The sequence below is a fragment of the Podarcis pityusensis genome (genome assembly GCF_964106645.2).
Source record: "Podarcis pityusensis genome assembly, chromosome: 1".
Taxonomy (NCBI): Eukaryota; Metazoa; Chordata; class Lepidosauria; order Squamata; family Lacertidae; genus Podarcis; species Podarcis pityusensis.
In genome coordinates, this window is record NC_138028.1 from 130,136,194 (window position 1) to 130,157,330 (window position 21,137).

General features: G+C 44.2%; 1 protein-coding gene across 2 annotated transcripts in view; it reads left to right on the forward strand.

Annotated features, from left to right (window-relative positions):
- The window catches only part of LOC308483930 (uncharacterized protein), a 67,623-nt gene that overhangs the window by 2,067 nt on the left and 44,419 nt on the right, over nt 1-21,137 (forward strand). The window contains exons 1-3 of one of the 2 annotated variants that reach the window (XM_081018268.1): nt 470-584; nt 9,713-10,063; nt 12,990-13,108. In XM_081018268.1, the coding sequence (XP_080874394.1) occupies nt 575-584; nt 9,713-10,063; nt 12,990-13,108 (480 nt within the window). In that variant the 5' untranslated portion in view covers nt 470-574. Of the gene's footprint in view, nt 1-469; nt 585-9,712; nt 10,064-12,989; nt 13,109-21,137 lie in introns of those variants that run through there. The other variant, XM_081018267.1, reaches the window with a different exon arrangement.

Consider the following 21,137-nt stretch of genomic DNA (forward strand, 5'->3'; position numbering starts at 1 on the left):
TCATAAAGTAATGATGATGAAAGATAATGAAGTAAGTATTTAATAACCACTGTGGGCCACACCAAAGTCATTGCGATGCAGCGAATTCACCGGCTCGTGTTGGGTCCCCACATCAAGTCCCAATGCATGTGTACTTATTGCATGATGTCCTTCTGCAAACCACAGAGCCTTATTTCTAAAATAGCTGTTATAATAATAATAATAATAATAATAATAATAATAATAATTTGTTATTTGTACCCCGCCCATCTGGCTGGGTTTCCCCAGCCACTCTGGGCGGCTTCCACAGAGACCAAAAATACACTAAAATATCACACATTAAACTTCCCTGAACAGGGCTGCCTTAAGATGTCTTCTGAATGTCAGGTACTTGTTTATCGCTTTGACATCTGATGGGAGAGCATTCCACAGCGTGGGCGCCACCACCGAGAAGGCCCTCTGCCTGGTTCCCTGTAGCTTTGCTTCTCGCAGTGAGGGAACCGCCAGAAGGCCTTCGGCGCTGGACCTCAGCGTCCGGGCAGAACGATGGGGGTGGAGATGCAGGTAGAATCAGTGATGATGCTTTACCTAACCAATGGTGCAAGGTAGGTGATTTCAAAATGGCCGGTTTGGATCTTAAATGTAGAAACTAGTCAATATAGAAATGGTGGACTGATTGTGGTTGGGGGAGAAAAATAATTCTGGTTGTATGCAATCTCCAGAGTAAATAAGCTATTTCACCTCAGGTTTCCCAAATGCAAAGCTAAGTTTTCCTCATTCTGTGAAGCGCCCCAAAATCTTCTGATGAAGGGTGGTACACAAATTTAAGAAATAAAGTCAAATAACTCAGTTTGCACAAACCTCTGGCTCTCACCATTAAACTGCACGCATGAGAATGCTCACATTTTGTTAAGAATATAAGAGTTAGCATTCTGGGTCAGTCCACATATAGGTCAGAGGTGGGGAGACTTCAGCCTTGCAAGATCTATTTTTTTATTAGAACCTCAGGATTCACCCATCAGAGCCTGCGGCAAAAGAGAATTACAGAGCTCTGAGGATTTTTGTTTAAGCCCCAGATTTTCTTTGGAGTATCAGAACTGGAGTGCACAATCCTTGTACGCAAAAACAACCACAATCCTGGTTATTCTCAGCTTCCTTCATTTCCCATTTGTGGAATACTCACCCCAGGGAGGTTTACCTGGCGCCTTCATTTTACATCTTTAGGTGCCAAGCGAAAACATTCCTCTTTAACCAGGCCTTTGGCCGATTGACACCCAATGCCCTTTTAAAAATCTCTTGTGGAAGCGGGGACCATTGCTTTGTCTTTGTTTTCATTTATGCATTTTCTGTTTGTTTGTTTTTATATTGTGATTTCATGTTGTCAACCGCCCTGAGATCTATGGGTATAGGATGGGATACAAATTTAATAAATATATAAAATAAATAAACAGTCTATTTTATGATGTCTGAGAGGGAGGGTCATTTTGTAGCTGATGTTGTCAAACAACTGGGAGTTGGAAATCCTTGCCGATCGATTGTAAATCACCCAGAGATCTACCAATAGACCCTGATCTCCCTTCCTTCCTTCAGCTCTATTTCAACAACCAGATTCATCTGGAAGCTTCTTGAAGGTTCTGAATCCCCTGTGGTTTGTCTCTAACACCTGCTACTCAGAGACACCTTGCCTCTCAACAAGATGGTTCTATTAGCAATTCTGTCCAATAACCATTGATCATCCCATCCCTAGACATATTTCTAATGCCATCTAAGCTGCAACTACTGCACCTTGTGGAGACAGGGTCCATTAGTTAATTAAGCATTGTCAAGCCTGAAGCATCTACAATCAGCTTCGCAACTGACCCTGAGACATAAAATTTCTTCCACATTGTTTTTAAATCAAGTTCTCTTCATAATCAGAGCCATGTTAGAGTGGAAGCATGGCACGGTCTCTCCAACCAAAATTCCACCCTCCCTGAAACCATTATTTGCCTTTTGTGCAGAAAACATTCAGTCACCTACGTAACACTGATGTGCTTTCCCCAAGTTGGGCAAAAAGCAGCTTGCGGGGAGCAAATTTGATAGGGAAGATGACCCGGGGCACCTACTTGAGATGAATTTCAAGCAGAGGTTGAGCCAGGGTTGCATGTAGCTTGTTGTGTGCTGCCCCTGACCTCTCAAATTACATGTACCTTATATGCATCTCAAATTACATGTGCCTTATATGCACGTGAGCAGGGCAACAGTTGAAGGCAGTGGGAATCAGATAGTCTGACTGGGAGTGGCTGCCGAGACCATATAACACCGGTCCTGAAAGACCTACATCAGCTCCCCGTACGTTTCTGAGCACAATTCAAAGTGTTGCTGCTGACCTTTAAAGCCCTAACTGGCCTCGGCCCCGTATACCTGAAGGAGCGTCTCCACCCCCATCGTTCTGCCCAGACACTGAGATCCAGCACCGAGGGCCTTCTGGCGGTTCCCTCACTGCAAGAAGTGAGGTTGCAGGGAACCAGGCAGAGGGCCTTCTCGGTAGTGGCGTCCGCCCTGTGGAACGCCCTCCCATCCGATGTCAAGGAAATAAACAACTATCTGACTTTTAGAAGACATCTGAAGGCAGCCCTGTTTAGGGAAGTTTTTAGTGTTTGATGTTTTATCGTGTTTTTAATATTCTGTTGGGAACCTCCCAGAGTGGCTGGGGAAACCTAGCCAGATGGGCGGGGTATAAATTAATAGTAGTAGTAGTAACAACAACAACAACAACCTGTGTGTAGGATTGCAGCCAACATGTAAATCAGCAGAGAGGTGTGGTCTCCATCTTATGTCTTCCATGCAAAGCTTAAGTTTGATTTTTTTTGGTCAACAATATTTCACATTTTATTTTCAAATGCTTTTTATTGAGATTTAAGAACACCAACACCAACCAACAAAAACATCAGGTCTTATTACATATATCCTACTTTGTGCTCCATAGAGGCGTTGACTTCCGTCCTTCCCTTCCACAAGTTTTCTTATTCCAGTCTATAATTCACAGTTTCATTGATTAAAAATTACACCGTGACGTAAGATTTAATTCAATCCTGCCAACGTTTTCAAATTTCTACAGTTCTCACTTATATAAACCATAAATTTACTCCATTCTTATTGGGAATTTGTCTCCTCCTGATTGCGAATTCTGTGTGTCAATTTGGCCATTTCAGCATATTCGACCAGCTTTATCTGCCATTCCCTTACAGTCGGACTCTCCTGTAACTTCCACTTTTGGGCTATCAAAACTCTAGCTGCTGTTGTTGCATACAGATATAATCTGTATTATGTTTATAAGTTTGATTTTTTTTTTTTAAGTCTCAGAGAAGGCAGAGGCTCAAAATCAAAGTGCAGCTAGTTGACTAAAGCAGTAAAAATCACCAGGCCACCTTAGACAAAGAACAAACCATTAAAAATGGGCAAAAGTGCTCTTGCTTTCACTTAAAAGTAATTTTAAATACCAAGTCAGACATGGCTCCTTACCGTTTTGCTTATGGCAAAACAGCGAACGAGGCATTTTGGTGCTCGGTCACGTTGTTAAATGATATGCCTCATACTTGAGCAAGGCTGTATAGGAGGAGCTGCTCCTTCCGTTATTTGAGGCCCAAGTACTCTGAGTCGCGGTTGGAAGTGTATCAGCAACCAGTGGAGATCTTTGAGACTTGGCCTGCTAGCATTCTAGCTACTGAATTCTGTATCAGTTTTAACCTCTAAACCATTTCCAAGGGCAGCCCCACGTAGAGCGCACTGCAGCAGTCTAGTCCCAAGGTTACCAGCGCATGGAGCACTGCAGCCAAGGATCTCTGTCCAGGAAGGGCAGTAGTTGGTGAACCAGCCTGAAATAGCAACCGAAGCCACCTGGACCTTTGACCAGTGCTAGGTCAAAGAGCATTCTCCAGCACCTTGCCTAAGAAGGGAATATTAACAGTTTAGCAATATAGTGGTACCTCGAGTTAAGAACTTAATTTGTTCTGGAGGTCCGTTCTTAACCTGAAGTACCAGGTTAACCTGAGAGCCAGTGCGGTGTAATGGTTAAGAGCAGTGGACTTGTAATCTGGTGAACCGGGTTCGGTTCCCCAGTCCTCCACCTGCAGCTGCTGGGTGACCTTGGGCCAGTCACCCTTCTCTGAAGTCTCTCAGCCTCACTCATCTCACAGAGTGTTTGGTGTGGGGGAGGAAGGGTAAAGGAGGTTGTTAGCCGCTTTGAGACTCCTTAGGGTAGTGATAAAGCAGGATATCAAATCCAAACTCTTCTTAGCTAATGGGGCCTCCCGTTGCCGCTGCACCAACACCACGCAATTTCTGTTCTCATCCTGAAGCAAAGTTCTTAACCCGAGGCACTATTTCTGAGTTAGCGGAGTCTGTAACCTGAAGCGTCTGTAACCTGAAGCGTCTGTAACCCGAGGTACCACTGTAGTCCTCTCCTCCTGTCAATGAGAGGGTGCAAAACCGCCTTTGCGCTTCTTGCAATGAGGCAATCCCTGCTTCCTCGACCCAACCTTCTTCAGCTCCCACTTACGGAGCAAGGGATGCTATTATTTAAATCTGGATGGATGCTACGGTCTCCGAGCCTTGCAGGAGTGCTTCCTGGGACCTTCATGCTGGCCATTATTGAAAACAGGATGCTGGCCTAGAGGCACCTGACATGATGATGATGCGCAAGTCGTTTGAAAGCCGCTGTTGCAGCATGTTCTTCCACTCAGTTTGTGGGAAGAGGTTAATGCCTCCCCCACGAGAGCAGCAAACTTTTATCATTTGTTTGTGAGGCTCTCTTCTCTGCACACACACACACACACACACACACACACACTCCTCACAAGCACCCCATTGTCATTTTGAGTAGCATGTTAATACAGTGGTACCTCGCGTTAAGTACTTAATTCATTCCGGAGGTCCGTGCTTAACCTGAAACTGTTCTTAACCTGAAGCACCACTTTAGCTAATGGGGCCTCCTGCTGCCGCCGCGCTTGTTTTTGTTTAGTTGTTTAGTCGTGTCCGACTCTTCATGACCCCATGGACCAGAGCACGCCAGGCACTCCTGTCTTCCACTGCCTCCTGCAGTTTGGTCAAACTCATGCTGGTAACTTCGAGAACACTGTCCCACCATCTCGTCCTCTGTCGTCCCCTTCTCCTTGTGCCCTCCATCTTTCCCAACATCAGGGTCTTTTCCAAGGAGTCTTCTCTTCTCATGAGGTGGCCAAAGTATTGGAGCCTCAGCTTCAGGATCTGTCCTTCCAGTGAGCACTCAGGGCTGATTTCCTTCAGAATGGAGAGGTTTGATCTTCTTGCAGTCCATGGGACTCTCAAGAGTCTCCTCCAGCACCAGAATTCAAAAGCATTAATTCTTCGGCGATCAGCCTTCTTTATGATCCAGCCTTCTTTATGGTCTAGCCGCTGCGCTGCTGGAGCACAATTTCTGTTCTCATCCTGAAGCAAAGTTCTTAACCTGCGGTACTATTTCTAGGTTAGCAGAGTCTGTAACCTGAAGCGTATGTAACCTGAAGCGTAAGTAACCCGAGGTACCACTGCAGTGTGTGTGTTTGCTTGTTGGTGCACCTGCATAAACAACGTGTGATCCAGCATTTCTTTCCCTTCAGAAAAGGGAACGCCTGTCGATCCAGGTCCTAGGAATAGATCTCCAAGGGCTGCTTGCATGCATGGATTTGATTTCTGCCTATAAACATGCAGCTTATGAAAGGACCCTGTCTTTGCAGAGAGCTGTTGTTTTGTAGTCAAGAGTTTCGGAATGAAGCTGGGTCCTGACCTTCAGCTGTTCAAGCTCAGGGACATAAGATGGTCCAAGAATGCTTTGAAGGGGTTCACAGATGAGCCTCAATTTCCAGGTCCTGCAACAGCCTGCTCTGATGCAAGTTACGGATGAACTTAAAGGTCCAGCTCCGAGGGCCTTTTTGCGGTTCCCTCACTGCGAGAAGTGAGGTTACAGGGAACCAGGCAGAGGGCCTTCTTGGTAGTGGTGCACGCCCTGTGGAACGCCCTCCCATCAAATGTCAAGGAAATAAACATATATCTGACTTTTAGAAGACATCTGAAGGCAGCTCTGTTTAGGGAAGTTTTTAATGTTTGTTGTTTTATCGTGTTTTTAATAATCTGCTGGGAGCCACCCAGAGTGGCTGGGGAGACCTGGCCAGATGGGCAGGGTATAAATAATAAATTATTATTATTATTATTATTATTATTATTATTATTATTATTTTCACTCGGCCTCTTGGCTGTGGTAGATGCATTACAGTTTTTGAGAATGAGAGACAATACACAGAGATTTAGGAGATTTCAACCCCTGACAGTTGTACTCTAAATATAGCTGCAGACGGATGAGGGAAGGCAAGCAATGGTGCCAAAATGGTACTTTATATTACATTTAGATCACAATCCTATATGTTATAAAATCTAGAAGAAATAAAATTAAATCTAAAGACCTGATTTCAGGCAGTAAATGTAACATGGAGTTGTAGCCAACTAAGTTCTACTCAGAATACACCTACTGAAATTAATGAACTTATGTTGGTATGTCTGTAAATTTCATTGGGTCTACTCTGATTATAACTAGCCTTGGATACATCCCATAATGTTGGATCCTGAGGTTGCTTCCCCACTCACTGGCATTTTAGCTCAAGAGCCATTATTTGCTCACCCAGTTTTTAAAATGATGCCAGATTATTGCCATCTGGCATTTTCTGCATTGTTGTCCCAACTTTGTGCAGACCTCATTTGTGGTAAAATAAATTTACAACATAAATAAGAACAGTGGCCATCTCTCCAATGTGTGTGGATTGGCAAAGTGCTATTAAGGCTTTTTCAGGGCTTCTGTATCTTTCATTAGCAGCTTCCTTCTTACAGCTTTTTGCCTTCTTATTGTTTTCTGTGCAGTGCTGCAACAGCATTACAGTGGTACTTCAGGTTACAGACGCTTCAGGTTACAGACGCTTCAGGTTACAGGCTCCGCTAACCCAGAAATAATACCTTGGGTTAAGAACTTTGCTTTAGGATGAGAACAGAAATCGTGCAGCAGCAGCGGGAGGCCCCATTAACTAAAGTGGTGCTTCAGGTTAAGAACAGTTTCAGGTTAAGAACAGACCTCCAGAACGAATAAAGTTCTTAACCCGAGGTACCACTGTACTGAAGAACCAGGATATCAAAAAGATCATGTCAGAAATGGAAATGGACATAAGTTTTGTGCGCTCATTCAAGGTCAGAGATGAAAATGACAGAAGCGAATATTTGCAATATTCGCTATTGTTGTTTCTTTAGCCCACAAACATTATGTAAATAATTGCATTCTTTTCTGCATTGTTGTTGACATTTCCTTTCCATTGAAACGCATTGAAATTCATGACATAATTAGAATTATGCTAGTTTTGGCTCCAGCGGACAGTGAGACAAGTGAGACAGGTTTTAGCAGAAGCCAAATGGCAGTGGAACAGAAACAGCATTGATTGCAATGAACACAGGGCAGGATGAACGTCTCTGACTCCTTACATCCCTACTGAAGAATGGCCTTTTAATTGCCCTTTAAAAGGGCAAATTTCCCTGTGGTGCAATTTCTCTCTCTCTCTCCCCCCCCCCCCTTTTATTGCAAACTAATTCTAGATTGCACTAAAATATTTTAGATAAATTAATAAATAAAATCAGTAACGAATCTCCCACTGATCCTACAGGGAATAAAGGTAAAGGGACCCCTGACTATTAGGTCCAGTCGTGGCCGACTCTGGGGTTGCAGCACTCATCTCGCTTTACTGGCCGAGGGAGCCAGCATACAGCTTCCAGGTCATGTGGCCAGCATGACTAAGCCGCTTCTGGCGAACCAGAGCAGCGCACGGAAACGCCGTTTACCTTCCTGCCAGTGCAGTATCTATTTATCTACTTGCACTTTGATGTGCTTTCGAACTGCTAGGTTGGCAGGAGCAGGGACCAAGCAATGGGAGCTCATCCCATCATGGGGATTTGAACCGCTGACCTTCTGATCAGCAAGTCCTAGGCTCTGTGGTTTAACCCACAGCGCTACCCCTCCTACAGGGAATAGGAATGGACTAATTAAGGGGGAATCAATCATTAAACTTTCAGCAGCACTGAACAGGAAGCAATAACCGAAGCAAAAACGGCAAGGAGTTGGCTGCAGATTAACACCGAATGACCTCATCTGAGTAGACCTTATAGACGAATCTTGGCCATGACACTTGGTATCATCAGATAACATAGCTATACATTCAAATTGTGTAAAACCACAGTTTGAATTGCGCTTCCAGCTGTGTGTGGAAAAAGCAATGCTGCCACAGCAGTAAAGAGCTCTGCTGTGAAAGCAACCTGATTCTCATTTATTTGACAGCGGGGAATTTTTCACCCCCCAGATCAAGGAGGAGTTCCTTTGTTTCCCAGGACCTGAGCTATGTTCCCAGGCCATGAGCTTCATCCAGAAGATCTTTGATGACATTTGGAGCCGCTAACTTTTGAATAAAGTGTTTTTCTGTCCTGTTTTGCTTAAGCATGCCTGGTCCTAAAACTTAGGGCAGTCTTATGCAGACTGCTTAAGGAGAAGTTAGGACAAGTTATCCCCCTAGCCAAGTTTATAATAGTTCCTGAATCTTGGGGGTTTTTTGTTTTTGCTTTTTGTACCTACGGGACCGCCTCTCCTGGTATGTCCCACAGAGGAACTTACGGTCTTCAAACAAAAACATCCTGAAGGTCCCAGGCCACAGAGAGGTTAGGCTGGCCTCAACTAGAGCCAGGGCTTTTTTGGCTGTGGCTCCGATCTGGTGGAACGCTCTGTCACAAGAGACTAGGGCCCTGCGGGACTTGACATCTTTCTGCAGGGCCTGCAAGACAGAGCTGTTCCACCAGGCTTTTGGTCAGGGCACAGCCTGGCTCCCTCCTTTGGCAATCTTCACAAAACTTTATCCTATTGGTTGCCATCAATTTGATTTGAATTAATTTTATAATGAAATGATTTTAGAATGTTGTACTATTTTATTGTTGTTAGCTGCCCTGAGCCCGGCTTCGGCTGGGGAGGGCGGGATATAAATAAAATTTATTATTATTATTATTATTATTATTATTATTATTATTATTATTAACAAAGGTTTTCAATATCCCTTCCCCATTCAAGAAGAGTTGCACTTTTAGCAGCAGCTCATGCTAAAAATCTCTCTCTTTTTTCTTCTCATGCAATCTTATATCAATGTCCTAATTAAGGCTAAAATAAAAAAAATCCTTCCAGTAGCACCTTTAAGACCAACTAAGTTCAACTAAGACCAACTAAGCTCAGCTATCTGCCAATCTCCCATTCCCACCACCCTTCTGAGTAATACCCCTCCCCACCTTCTCACTATATAGAAGGATCTGGCAACTTCTGTTTCAGTGTATCTGAAGAAGTGTGCTTGCACACGAAAGCTCATACGAAGAACTAACTTAGTTGGTCTTAAAGGTGCTACTGGAAGGATTTTTTTTATTTTGACTATGGCAGACCAACACGGCTACCTATCTGTAACTAATTAAGGCTGGTAGCTACTTAAGTTACTTCCAAGTAAATATATTTAGGAACAAAGCACTGTTATGAAATGCAGCAATGTTTCTCTTTGGAAAGGTTTAATAATACGAAACAAAACCTGCTCCGCTCTTCCCCCACCTTAATATTTTCCTTCCTTCTGGTGCCACCACTGCTTAACAACATTTGTTTCTCTCTTTTCCCCACCCTCAGAAGCGAATATTTTAGTGCAACAGAGACCTCTGCGCCTAATGAGTGAAAGTGCCAAGATATTCTGCAACTACACATCTAACGGAAAGAAAATAGAGGCATTCAGAGCCTTGCTCCGTAAAGGAGTAGAAAGGGTGGAAGTCTGCTCCATTTACAAGAACAGCACCCATAATATTACCAAATACGGTCCGGAAATCAGCTGCCGAGTTGCGTTCAAGACAGAAAAGGAAGTCACCTTTAACCTGCAGAGCCTACATGCCAATCAAACGGACATTTACAGCTGCAAAATTGAGGTCTTTGAGCCACCGCCGTACGAAGTCAACGAAAGCCTTGGCACTTTAGTTCACGTGAAAGGTACAAATATGAAATTCCTTGCATATCCCCCAAATCACTCAAGCTAGGGCTACTAGTATTTAAATTGGGCATCTAGAAATGTCTAACCCCCCCCCTTGCCAAATGCAAACCAATACTTTCTCAACGAACAGCGAGTTTCCTTAACAGAAAGGGCTACGCTACTTTTATTTCGAAAGAAAAGGCAGCCGTGGAGCCCCAGTCTTCTGGTCCAGACAGCAGCCCCATTCTGTTTTCCTTCCTTCCCCCCCCATCCAAAAAAACATTACACCTCCCTTCTGCTGTCCCTCTGCCCCCCACTCAGGTACTGCTGTTGCTGCTGCAGTAAAAAGTACCTTTAAAATCAGGTCGCAGTTTGGGGAGTGCTCCTTCCTAATTTTGGGGCAGACCCCCATCTCAAAAACTGCTAGCACATTTGCAAAACTAAGCAGCGTCCAGAATGGTTTCAAATTGGATGGGGAGACCATGGGTTGAAATTCCTGCATTCTAGGAATTGGAAGGCCCCCCCAGAGTCGCTTCCAATTCTATGAGAGCCAATTCTAGGCTGGGGTTCTTCAGCTGCTTCTCCTTCAGAATAAATATGGACAACTTAAGTATGTTTTTTTTTTTTTTAAAAATGTCACCAACGTAACTTTAAGTTTAGCTCATGGTCACTACATTATTCATTCAATTTATCTTGTAGCAGCCATATGGGGTATAGGTAAAGGTAAAGGGATCCCTGACCATTAGGTCCAGTCGTGGCTGACGCTGGGTTTGCGGCGCTCATCTCGCTTTATTGGCCGAGGGAGCCAGCGTACAGCTTCTGGGTCATGTGGCCAGCATGACTAAGCCACTTCTGGTGAACCAGAGCAGCGCACGGAAACGCCGTTTACCTTCCCGCCGGAGCGGTACCTATTTATCTATTTGCACTTTGACGTGCTTTCGAACTGCTAGGTTGGCAGGAGCAGGGACCGAGCAACGGGAGCTCACCCCGTCGCGGGGATTCGAACCGCCGACCTTCTGATCGGCAAGTCCTAGGCTCTGTGGTTTAACCCACAACGCCACCCACGTCCCATATATGGGGTATATCAGAGCATAATAAGAGCCAGGTGCCTGTGCAAAACCCGCAAGCAGGACCTGAGCACTAATAATAATAATAATAATAATAATAATAATAATAATAATAATACTCTGCCCATCTGGGGAAGGACAGGGAAACATCAACCATTAAGGCTTCCCAAAACAGGGCTGCCTTCAGATGTCTATGAGAAGTTATATAGTTGTTTAACTCTATGACATCTGATGGGAGGGCGTTCCACAGGGTGGACGCCACTACCAAAAAGGTCCTCTTCCTTCTTCTCTGTAATTTCACTTCTCACAGTGAGGGAACTACCAGAAGACCCTCGGTGCTGGATCTCAGTGTCTGGGCTGAACGATGGGGGTGGAGACGCTCCTTCAGGTATACTGAGCCGAGGCCATTTAGGGCTTTGAATTGTACTCAGGAACGAACAGGTAGACTGGTATTATGTGGTCCAAGCGGCTGCTTCCAGTCTAGCAGCTGCATTCTAGATTAATAGCCGTTTGCGAGTCAGCTTCAAAGGTAGCCCCACGTAGAGTGCATTGCAATAGTCCAAGCAGGAGATAACCAGAGCATGCACCACTCTGGCAAGACAGCCCGCAGGCAGGTAGGGTTTAGCAGGCATACCGGATGGAGTTGGTTGACTGCCACCCTGGATCCAGAGTTGACCTGTGCCTCCACGGACAGCTCTGAGTCCAAGAGCCCTCTGCCACCCTGTGCTTTCCAGCAATTGGTATGCAGTAGCTGTGGTCTAAACCACTAAGACTCTTGGGCTTGTTGATCAGAAGGTTGGCGGTTTGAATCCCGGCGATGGGGTGAGCTCCCATTGCTCTGTCCCAGCTCCTGCCAACCTAGCAGTTCGAAAGCACACCAGTGTGAGTAGATAAATAGGTACCGCTGTGGCGGGAAAGTAAACAGCGTTTCCGTGTGCTCTGTCTTCCATCATGGTGTCCCATTCCACCAGAAGCGGTTTAGTCCTGCTGGCCACATGACCCGGAAAGCTGTCTGCGGACAAACACCAGCTCCCTTGGCCTGAAAGCGAGATGAGCGCCGCAACCCCATAGTTGCCTTTGACTGGATGTAACCATCCAGGGGTCCTTTCCTTTTTTTACCTTTGCTGCATTAATTTGTCTAACCCTCTTTTAAACCATCTAGACTGGCAGCTGACTCCTGCTGGAGTGAGTTCCATAGTTTAACCATTCAGCCTTTGTGTTATTCAGATTCTTTTTCGGCTTTCATCACTTGCACTTTTCTTTGGGTGCCAAAGTTTGTGTTCTTTTTTTGTTGTCTTCAAAGTTTTTTTCGATGAAGTCTTGCCTCTGATAGCATCTTGGACCCTGCTTGTCAACCACACTGGTGTCATCTTGTTCCTCATGATACGTTTCTAAATCTGTGCCGTACATTCCATTTCAGTACAGTCGTACCTTGGCTCCCAAACACCTTGGGAGTCGAATGTTTCAGCTCCCAAACGATCGAAAACCGGAAGTAAGTGTTCCAGTTTTCGAACTTTGTTTTGGAAGCCGAACATCCGACCGGGCTTCCGTGGCTTCTGATTGGCTGCAGGAGCTTCCTGCAGCCAATTAGAAGCCATGATTGGGTTTTCAAACATTACGAAAGTCGAATGGACTTCCGGAACGGATTCTGTTCAACTTACGAGGTATGACTGTATCTAATAATGTGTTTTTAAACAACTCCCAAGCATTTTGGTGTGAGCTGACCCTCTTGACTTTTTCAACTTCCTTTTAACCAATCTCCTCATTTTGGGGAAGTTTCCTTTTTTGAAATCAAATATGATCTAGGAATGATGGTAATATAGCTTTTCATTTATAGTTTGTGCAGATGTGTTTTAAAGCTTTTCTCCCCTCTGTCAAGCCCCAGAAACCCCAGAATCTCAATGTCAACAAGGACCAGAATTCATGAGTATGGCAGCAGCTATCGGAGTCCTTATTTTCTACAGTATCCTAACAACAGCAGCTTTTTTCTATTGTTGGGTAAGGAATGGTTGTTTCTCACTTTTTCATGTACTTGAGGTACACTTAAATGCAGAAGAGCAACAATAATCCAATTTTGGAGATGGGAAAAGCTAGCCCACTTCCGTGCTGTTACGTGGCATCCTACTCTGCCTTGCCAAGCAAAGAGGTGAGCTCTCTAGAACATGCCCCCCCAATGGCCCAGATGTTTTGGACTACAACTCCCATGATCCCTTGCCATAGGGGCTGGGACAGAAGGATGATGGACTCCAAAATATCTGGAGGGCAACAGGTTGGGGAAATCTGGACCATTTTTTAATTCTCTTTGTATGGTTTGATAGCCGAAGGTCCTAGCTCAATGATCTTTGATGGCTGCTGTTGGATTTGTCTCTCATACCCCACCTTGGGGAAGGGGCTGAAGTCATGAAATTTGAACCTGTCTGAAGAGTGGGAAGGAAAATTGAGCCATGAGGTGTATGCTGCTGCTTTAGGCTGCGGAGACAGGTGTGTTCCAAGTCTAGTGCTGCAGGGGTTGGCTGCTTGGCATGTGTCGACTTGGACATACGCAAATAAAAAATATTACAGAAATGCCTTACGCCCCACCAGTTTTCGTTCCCTGCTAGGAGATAGGCCCTATTCAAAACTCAGTGGCTGGAGTGTGGTTGAATTACTGGAGTGCTCATCAAAAGATATTTAATGTTGCACACCACCCTGGGATCTTTTGATAAAGGGCGGTACATAAACTGAATAATAATAATAATAATAATAATAATAATAATAATATATTTTTTTAAAGAAGTAAAAATGGTACAGTGATGCTACTCAGCCTCAACTCCAACTTCCTTACCATTTTAGGAGCCTGCATCTTGGTGAATGTTGTTGTTGTTGTTTAGTCGTTTAGTCGTGTCCGACTCTTCGTGACCCCATGGACCAGAGCACGCCAGGCATTTCTGTCTTCCACTGCCTCCCGCAGTTTGGTCAAACTCATGTTGGTAGCTTTGAGAACACTATCCAACCATCTCGTCCTCTGTCGTCCCCTTCTCCTTGTGCCCTCCATCTTTCCCAACATCAGGGTCTTCTCTTCTCACGAGGTGGCCAAAGTATTGGAGCCTCAGCTTCAGGATCCATCCTTCCAGTGAGCACTCAGGGCTGATTTCCTTCAGAATGGATCGGTTTGATCTTCTTGCAGTCCATGGGACTCTCAAGAGTCTCCTCCAGCACCAGAATTCAAAAGCATCAATTCTTCAGCGTTCAGCCTTCTTTATGGTCCACTTGGTGAATGTGCACCCTCCCAATTGTGCAAACCATGGGCTGGATTCAACTAACCCGTTCTGCTAGTGGGGTCCCCCTCTTTCTCCCAAAGCTATCGGAGGGGTGTCGGAAGAACCCCAGAAGAGTGTTTTTTTGGAGGGGGGCAGAGGAGAGATCAGGCAAGCACAAATGCTTGTGTTGGCAGAACACTCTCCTTAGCTCTACACTGAATTCCATCCCATGGGCTAAAGTACGGATTCAAGGCAATTTTTCGTTAACTTTGTTGAAAGTTGGGTGGCTGTGCTCTCTAGGCTTCTTCATTACAAGGGGACACTTTCATTGCTGTGTACTGTGCTAAGAACCATCCAGGTTTTCTAGTTACCGTATTTTTCACTCTATAAGACGCACCAGACCACAAGACGCACCTAGTTTTTGGAGGAGGAAAACAAGAAAAAAAATATTCTGAATCTCAGAAGCCAGAACAGCAAAAGGGATCGCTGCGCAGTGAAAGCAGCAATTCCTCTTGTGTTCTGGCTTCTGGTATAGCTGCGCAGCCTGCATTCGCTCCATAAGACGCACACACATTTCCCCTTACTTTTTAGGAGGGGAAAAGTGAGTCTTATAGAGCAAAAAATACGGTAAATAATTGTGGCAGCACACTCTGCAGAAGCAAAATTGTTTGTGAAACAGCTAATAATAGTGTAGAGGCTGCATGTCTGAATCAGGCCAAAGGTACGGAAGATTTTGCTAGCTCAGCTCTAGAGACCAGTGCATTTTTTGCAGCTGTTCCATACACTTGCAAGGAAGTGATGATAAGAAGATGAGCAAGTGACCCACACATCTGCTTTCCATGCTTTTGGGTATTAAGTGAAGGGGAATCTCATGTACCTCTCTTGCTTTCAGTACTGAGTACAGTGGTACCTCGGGTTACATACGCTTCAGGTTACATACACTTCAGGTTATAGACTCCGTTAACCCAGAAATAGTACCTTGGGTTAAGAACTTTGCTTCAGGATGACAACAGAAATCGTGCTCCGGCGGCGCAGCGGCAGCGGGAGGCCCCATTATCTAACAGTTTCAGGTTAAGAATGGACCTCTGGAACGAATTAAATATGTATCTAGTTAAACAAAGCTGATACTATATCAGTAGAATTTTAGAGCCATAATCTCCACACGAAAAGTACCATGCATGTCAAATATTTCCATGTAGTACAGCTTATGTTAAATACGTACACATCTACCAACCGCCATTCCCCTCCCCCCACCTGTTTATTATTTTTAAACAATACAGTGGTACCTCGGGTTACATACACTTCAGGTTACATACGCTTCAGGTTACAGACTCCGCTAACCCAGAAATATTACCACAGGTTAAGAATTTTGCTTCAGGATGAGAACAGAAATTGTTCTCCAGCAGCAGCAGGAGGCCCCATTAGCTAAAGTGGTGCTTCAGGTTGAGAACAGTTTCAGGTTAAGAACGGACCTCCAGAACGAATTAAGTACTTAACCTGAGGTACCACTGTATCTCTCCATTAAGGAGATGCACAAGGACTGAATTTAGTTCTACTCTGCAGAATACCCAGAAATGCAGAAAAATTATCAACACACAATTGTTTCATCACTCCTTGCAAAGTGGATTTTGTTCATTGGGTTTTGTTCATTGCAATGATTAAATTCTCTCTCCTCCATCATTTTCTTTGTAGCTGAAAACCAAGAAGAATAAGATTGTTCGGAATGACTATTTCAACATGACTGCCTGGCAATCTAATGCTCCCAAGAAGAGACCTCAACCGCCAGGTGTCCCAGCAAGAAACTACACTGCGTACCGATCATGGGAGCCATGACAATTGGTAACATAAATGGTCTGTTCTCTACAATGGGAAATATGAATGGACATTTCACCCCTTAGCTCAGCGCGCCTGTTGTCGACGGTCACTGGTATCCCCACGAAAATGAGTTCTCAGCACTGTGAAGGATAAAAACTGTTATGTTATGCTTCAAACTGATGGTGGAAAAGAAGAAAAACTGAGAATGGATTGTAAATACAGTCTCATAAACCTCTCTTACGCAAATGCTGGTTCCATCAGCATTGATGCAATTTCTCGATTGCTTCAGTCTTAGGATTATGTGTATAAATTGTACCAAAACTCTGGCAAATCACCAAGCAAAGAGCAGAGGTAAAAATATGTTGTCTTTCATGTCAAAAGGGGAAATACCGAATGGGAGAGTCTAAAACATATGTTTAACAGATCAGGAGCATTCAGCTAAGTTGGCCCAGTATTATAAAGAACATCATACTATTGTAAGCGAAGGGAGTGATTAGTTGGATAGCTTTGCCATGTAATTCTGCATAGTCCCTTTCCCTGCTGATGAACAAATTCCTCATACTGCTAAAACAATCAATCTGCAAGTCATTTCTGAGAGAGCCTTTAAGGAAGAGTGGAATGTGCAGCCATATGAGACCACTCTTGAGATTTGCAGACTTTCACTAAGGCTTGGACAATGTCCTACATAAAGGAGCAGACAAAAACGTCCTCAACTGAGAAGAGAGAATTAGTCAACTGATGACCCACATGCGGTTGGCTCCCAGTAAGATTCAAGAGAGATAACGACAGGGATTAAATTTTCCTTTCTTGCTGTTTGGACACAATATATGCATGGTTCAATGATTATAGCCAAGCGAAGCCTGGAATTAAAAAGGCAACTGGTTTTTCCTCCCTCAAGGCTGTCTACTTGTAGCAAATGTAGGACGTACAATGGCATTTTGCCAGTAAAAAAGCCGACATTGCAAAAAAACCAAGTTGATTTTAATTTTCTTGATGAGTTAACAACTTTCGAAGTGTGACATATGCGTTACTGAACAGGAACCAACAGGAGCCTTACAGAACAGGAAACAACTAAGGCTGTCACATCCTTAGCACCACCTCAGCAGGCACACCCATCACTACCGAATGTTCCTGAGTGCAATGTAGGTAGTAGGTACTGGGGTGTGTGTGTGTGTCTTGTACACCGACCCTGGTCTGGCGAGGCTTGCAAACTTTCCTGCTCACCTGTGGCGAGTCTTGCCCATTTGACTTACTTTCCTACAGTGGAAACAGTTGGTTCTGGCAATTATTGTTGTTGTTGTTTAGTCATTTAGTCCTGTCCGACTCTTCATGACCCCGTGGACCAGAGCACTCCAGGCACTCCTGTCTTCCACTGCCTCCTGCAATTTAGTCAAACTCATGCTGGTAGCGTCGAGAACACTGTCCCTCCATCTTGTCCTCTGTCGTCCCCTTCTCCTTGCACCCTCCATCTTTCCCAACATTAGGGTCTTTTCCAGGGAGTCTTCTTTTCTCATGAGGCGGTCAAAGTATTGCAGCCTCAGCTTCACGATCTGTCCTTCCAGTGAGCACTCAGGGCTGATTTCCTTCAGAATGGATAGGTTTGATCTTCTTGCAGTCCATGGGACTCTCAAGAGTCTCCTCCAGCACCATAATTTCAAAAGCATCAATTCTTCGGCGATCAGCCTTCTTTATGGCAATTATTAACCACTCTCAATTCCACCCTGATCATTGTCACCTGCCCAGATTTTAACTTATCTGAGATAATTTTAAGATGTATTTTAATTAATTGGTGTCTGTTTTTATGCTTATTGTGTTGTTTTTATGATGTTAGCTGTTCTGAGCCTGGCCTCGGCCAGGGAGGGCGGGATACAAATAAAAAAATATTATTATTATTATTATTATTATTAATGAGTCAAACAAAGCACAGAAAGAATGTAGCAAGAGCAAGGCCAACGCACGACTTGAAATGACTAGGAAGCAATGAACTTATTTTGCATCCAGATTCGCATAAGTTTGTCATTTTTTGCATACGCTCATTCCCCCTAGGTAGCACCTTTGTTTTTTTTTTTTAGAATAATATTTATTAAAGTTTCAAAAGAAAAAAAATCACATTAATAATAATAAAAAATTAACAATAAAAAGGAAAGATACAAAGTAGAAAAACAAAGAAAAAACAGTTAAAAACAATTCCATCTTTTCCTCACTTCTTTTACGTTTACTTGTTTCCCGGACCTCCTCATACCTCCCTCTTTTGTATTCCAATTCAATTTGTTAATCCAACAATTCCTTTCCCTCCTTTTTAATCCTAATCCTTAATCTTGATATATTGTAACATTAGATTTTTACAAATTAAAAACCAATTTTTCCATATTCTTTTGTACCTATACAGCTAGAAACCACTTAACTTCAATCCAACATCATTCTAACATTCATTTATTTTGCAATATTTCTGTAAATAGTCTTTAAATTTCTTCCAATCTTCTTCCACCGACTCTTCTCCCTGGTCACGGATTCTGCCAGTCATTTCTGCCAATTCCATATAGTCCATTAATTTCATCTGCCAGGTAGCACCTTTGTTATAGGCACATCCAGGGCCAGATTTAGGTTTGATGAGGCCCTAAGCTACCGAAGGTAATGGGGCCCTTTGTCAACAACAAATGGTCACTGTTAGAAATGAGCAAACCAGTGATATTTTAGGGAGCAGGCTAGCAGGCGGGGCCCATTACTTACCTCATAGGAGCCTACACAACACAAAACACTGTTGCTGTATGTAGGTTTTATTTGTTTTTTATCTTCTATTTTGGAAATGTACATCCAGTTTTTTCCCTTTAAATTTTTTGGGGGGCCCCTAAGAGAGTGGGGCCCTAAGCTATAGCTTGCTTAGCTTATACATAAATCCGGCACTGGGTGCATCCCCCGCTTTTTTTTAAGAACTCCATTGTCTCTCAAGACTGAAATATGTCAACACCGACACCATTATGAAAAGGGCAAATGCCCTCTCCCAAAATAAAGTGGGTTCATGCCGTCTTCTTCGATCCACTTTCAACAAGAGCATGTTTAATACAGTGGTACCTCAGGTTACATACGCTTCAGGTTACATACGCTTCAGGTTACAGACTCCGCTAACCCAGAAATAGTACCTCGGGTTAAGAACTTTGCCTCAGGATGAGAACAGAAATCACGCAGCGGCAGCGGGAGGCCCCATTAGCTAAAGTGGTGCTTCAGGTTAAGAACAGTTTCCCGTTAAGAACAGACCTCCTGAATGAATTACCATATTTTTCGCTCTATAAGACGCACCAGACCACAAGACGCACCTAGTTTTTGGAGGAGGAAAACAAGAAAAAAAATATTCTGAATCTCAGAAGCCAGAACAACAAGGGGGATCACTGGACAGCGAAAGCAGCGATCCCTCTTGCTGTTCTGGCTTCTGGGATAGCTGCGCAGCCTGCATTCACTCCATAAGACACACACACATTTCCCCTTACTTTTGGGGGGGGGGGGAAGTGAGTCTTATAGAGCAAAAAATATGGCAAGTTCTTAACCTGGGGTACCACTGTACAAGTATTGCCCGCAATTCCTTCTGCTTAGTAGAGGAAAGGCAAGAGGATGCGCTCTTTAGGCTACAACAGAAACAGGTGGTATCTTTTTTTCGTGGCGCACCCACCCGCTTTTAACAGCAATAGCACCCCAGCAGCGTAATTCATTATTTAGATGGCATATGCACACCCTAACCTTTGGCTCAGCGTGATCTGTTTCCTCCCATCCCTTATCACCCAATATGATATCCCTGAAAAGCCTGGCTTGTCTAAATCACTTTCATTTGCTCGCCCTTCCTTGTCAGGGGGAGGGGAGGGCATGTTTGATACATGGCGTACTCCAGAGCTACTGATCTCATCAAGACCCCACCCGCCCCTGCCTCTTGCATTGTGTTGTGTATGAGCCCTCTCCACTCTTCCAGTGTGTGTTTTCAGCCTCCCTGTTATCAGCGGCAATGCTTCTCCAAGGCATTGACAGAAACCATGTGGTTGCTTTAGGGGCCATGTGGTTTGTTTCATTCAGAGATTAGTGTTTATGAGAAAGATGGAATCCTTCTTAAATGCTAGTGAGCACAACACTCACCAAATATTGCGGCGGACATGGGTCGTTTCGTTAGTTGTTTTTATCTACATGTGTGCATGAGTTTTGTTTTGTTTAATAAAAGAAGGGATGGATGTTTTATTTTGGGAATAGTTACTTTAATAGTAACTTACTGTTACAATGTGGAACATGGGTGGCGCTGTGGGTTAAACCACAGATCCTAGGACTTGCCGATCAGAAGGTCGGTGGTTCAAATCCCCGCGACGGGGTGAGCTCCCATTGCTCGGTCCCTGGTGCTGCCCACCTAGCAGTTTGAAAGCATGTCAAAGTGCAAGTAGATAAATAGGTACCACTCCGGCAGGAAGGTAAACGGTGTTTCCGTGCGCTGCTCTGGTTCGCCAGAAGCGGCTTAGTCCTGCTGGCCACATGACCCGGAAGCTGTACGTCGGCTCCCTTGGCCAATAAAGCGAGATGAGCGCCGCAACCCCAGAGTCGGCCACGACTGGACCTAATGGTCAGGGGTCCCTTTACCTTTACCTTTACTGTTACAGTGTGTCCTCGGTGCAATTGGTTTGACCGGTTTGTAGGAAGAGAAAACCACTGCAGTTAGAGCTGCTATTGAGACTGTATACACATTTCCAGCTTAAAACACAGTTATGTTCTTCTTCTTCTTCTCTATTTGAATTCATGAGAAAGGACGTGTAGAAAAATGGGTTGTGGCTAACACCTGTTACTCAAATCAGTGATGGAACCATACTAGAATGCAGAGTAAACAAGAATATGTTTACATATTCAGCCTAAGGTTGAAAAACCAAATATACAATTGAACCCATATTGCATCCAGTAGCAGCATGTGGGAAGAGGGTTTGTGGTTGGAAAGGCTGCTGCTGCCTCAA